Raw genomic sequence first — 3090 nt, 5'->3', positions numbered from 1 at the left:
CCATCGCCCCCGCCCCTCAGGCCCGAGAACATCATGTTTGACTCTGGCGGCCCCGAGGGCGTCCTGAAGGTCATAGACCTGGGCAGCGCCGAGTTCCTGCAGCCAGATCAGCTGGTGGGCGATCTGGGGTGATCTGGCGACGATCTGGGGGGCTTCCCGGGGATCCGTTCGGGAGCCCTTGGGGAATCTGGCCGTTTTGAAGCCTGGGCGGTTGAGCCGCGCGGGAGTGATGGGGAGCAGGACGCTTTGGCTTAGGAGGCGTCAGTGGGTCTGAAGGGCGGCAGGGTCGGGCCGAAATACACGACTATAGGGATACAGCTGCAAATCACAGCTTTGTTTGAATTTTGTTGTTGACATCAGGCAAGGGCGAAAGCGCCACGCACGCGGGCCGCCCTCAGTCCCTGATCCAACTTGGCTGAGCAGGCGGCGTCCCCCACCCCTCGTCCCCCCCCCCGGGGTGGTCCCAGGTGGCGCGCGCGTTTGGCACTGTGCGGTACAGCAGCCCCGAGATGGCGCGGGACGTGTGCGGCCAGAGGAGCGACGTCTGGAGCGCGGGGGTCGTCATCTACCAGGTGCGGGCGCCACTGGAGGGGGGGGGGCGCGGTTGGCCCCGGAGCCGGGGAGACTGGCCTCGGCGCCGGCCGCGGGTGTCGCCTGGGCGCCGGCCGGGGGTGTGGCCTCGGCGCCGGTCGGGGGTGTGGTTTCGGCTACTCCGCCCTCCCCCTTGCCCACATTTTTTGGCTTATGGGAGACCGTGCAGCCGTTTGAAGCCACGACGAGGCGAGGGGCTTTGAGCCAGAGAGTGGAAAATTGGTTCTTGAGGGTCAAGACGGTCTGCGCGGGGCGACGCGTCCGCGTTCGAGGGGTGCGCTCGCCGCGTCTGAGCGGCTGGGTGCGGCACAGCCTCTGTTGCTGAGCACCCTGGCTCCCCTCCCCCTCATCCCCCCCTTCCCCTCCAATCAACACGGTCCCCATTTCATACCAATATGGTTGAGATCATCCCCACATTTCACCTCCGCTATCATTTTTCAAGCCTCCATACGAAACCCCTCTCACATGCCCTTTCGAATCCCTTTCTAAACTCTCCCGAAGCCGCGTTCGACATCCCCCTGTCCCAACCCCACCCCCTCCACAATTCACCTCCAACCCCCAAAACAAAACTCCTGACCCCCCGATCCGTCTCCCCCCCAGATCCTCGCCGGCCGGGTGCCGTTCCTGAAGGACACCGACGAGGCCACCCTGTCCCTGCTGCAGCGCGGCCCCGAGGTCAAGTTTGCCGGGTCGCGCTGGAAGAACATCAGCGCGGTGGGTGGCAGGGTTTTGGGGGAGGTTCAGGAGATCCAGGGAGGAAGTTGAGGGGTCAGGGTCCATCTCGCAAGTCGGGCATGAGCGGATTGCGTTGGTATTTGGGAGTGGTGCGGTTGGATGGTAGTGAGGGTTGGGCAGTCTTACTTGTTGCTGCTGCCAGGGGCGGCCGCGACTCGGGGCTTGAGGGCAAGGGTGAGGTGAGCAGGGAGGGAGGGAGGACAGGGGGAGGGGAAGGGCGAACGTGGGAGGGTGGCAGGGGGGCGCTCGTGCACGCAACTCTCCCCCCCACCACCACCAACACCCACAGCTGAGGGCCCAAGGGGGGCGCTTGGTCACGCAGCCCCCTGTGGAGGCCGCGTCTGCAGGCTCACCGCAGGCGTCGTGCCGCCACGCCTCTCCCGGCCCCAGCCATCACCCACACCGCGCCCCGCCCCCGCCAACCTCGTATGTGTGCTCAGGAGGCGAAGGACTGCATCCGCCTGATGCTGCACCCAGACCCCAAGCAGCGCCCCACCGCTAGCCAGGTGCGCCTTTTCGAATCTGGATTTGAATTCAAAATTGGCGCCCAGAACCAGGGGCGCGGGCGCGGGCGTGGGGGACGGCGTGGCGAGCGCCGGCGCCCTAGCTGCCCCTGCCTCGCGACGAGTCGCGTGCTGCGGGCCGCAAGCCCGAGGACCTGTGCCGTCAGGGCGCCCTGTACGCGTTGCCGACGCCCCTGCTTGCTGAGTCGTCGCTGTAAGCCATTGGGCCGCAACCGCCTGCAGCAGCTGGCAACAGACAGCCCATCTGTTTGCACTTCAGGCGCACAGGGTGTCGGTCAACCGGCCGTGCAACCCGCGCGCTCCGCACCTCGCACGAGCAACATGCACCCCTGAACGCGTTCTGTCACACACACTTACACACTCACACACGCACACACACACACACGCACACGCACACACACATATACACACCACACACCCATTACACCCTCTGGCTGCTACCACCCCACCACCCCAGGTGCTGCAGCACCCCTGGCTGGCGGCGGAGGCCCCTCAGACCGCCATCGACGCCGCCATCCTGCACCAGCTGCAGCTCTTCGCATCACTCAACAGGTGAGGGGCCACGCTCTGTGTGTATATGTGTGTGTGTTTGATTGTGTATATGTATGGCAGGGTTGACGCGCGTCAGTATTCGCCTGCGTTGCCACGGCGCAAGGAGCCTCCCAGACGCAACGGACCGTCTGCGCCCCGCCCGCCCGCGCCGGCGTGCGGCGGCGCGCCCCCCTTCCCCTTCTCGGCCTGGGAGCGGGGCCACCCCCGGGGGGGGGGCGTGTGGGTTGCAGCTGGCCCGCGGATCTGAGGGGCCGGGGGTGAAGGCGGCGCCGCGGGCCGGCGAGGTGGCTTCCGATTTGGTGTGTGGGAGCAGCCGGGGGCGCACCCCTGGGCACCCTCCCGCCCTGCTGCCGGGCCTCACCCGCCGTGGCGCCGCCCGTCGCGCCCGCCCGCGTGCCTGGTTTGCAGGGCGCGGCGGCTGATGCTGGGTGTCGCGGCCAAGACCCTCAGCGGGGCTGAGGCCAGCCACCTGCTCAAGAAGTTCCTGGCCCTGGACAAGGTGCGGGGGCCTGGCTGAAATGAAGCGGTTGGCACCCAACTGCAAGAATCTGTCAATTGGGCACCGAGGTGCAAGAAGTCGTTGGTGGTTGCGTGGTCGGGCGACGCGTCAAGATTGCCGGTGCAACGCCTTAGGGCCCAGAGGAGCGTCACGCTGTTGTCGTCACTCGCTGCGGCCCCGCCCCGCCCC

At 67.1% G+C, this 3090-nt stretch overlaps 1 protein-coding gene across 1 annotated transcript; it reads left to right on the top strand.

Annotated features, from left to right (window-relative positions):
* Nucleotides 1–33: 33 nt before the first annotated feature.
* On the top strand, nt 34–2919 carry MNEG_14700 (hypothetical protein; the record flags this gene model as incomplete). The annotated part of the gene is made up of 6 exons (XM_014036828.1): nt 34–114; nt 468–572; nt 1192–1305; nt 1767–1832; nt 2308–2402; nt 2811–2919. The coding sequence occupies 6 exons, from the start codon at nt 34–36 to the stop codon at nt 2917–2919; spliced, it is 570 nt and encodes a 189-aa protein (XP_013892282.1).
* Between the last annotated feature and the right edge of the window lie 171 nt (nt 2920–3090).

This window comes from Monoraphidium neglectum (genome assembly GCF_000611645.1).
Source record: "Monoraphidium neglectum strain SAG 48.87 unplaced genomic scaffold scaffold04695, whole genome shotgun sequence".
Taxonomy (NCBI): domain Eukaryota; kingdom Viridiplantae; phylum Chlorophyta; class Chlorophyceae; order Sphaeropleales; family Selenastraceae; genus Monoraphidium; species Monoraphidium neglectum.
This window is presented reverse-complemented; position numbering and strand designations above follow the sequence as displayed.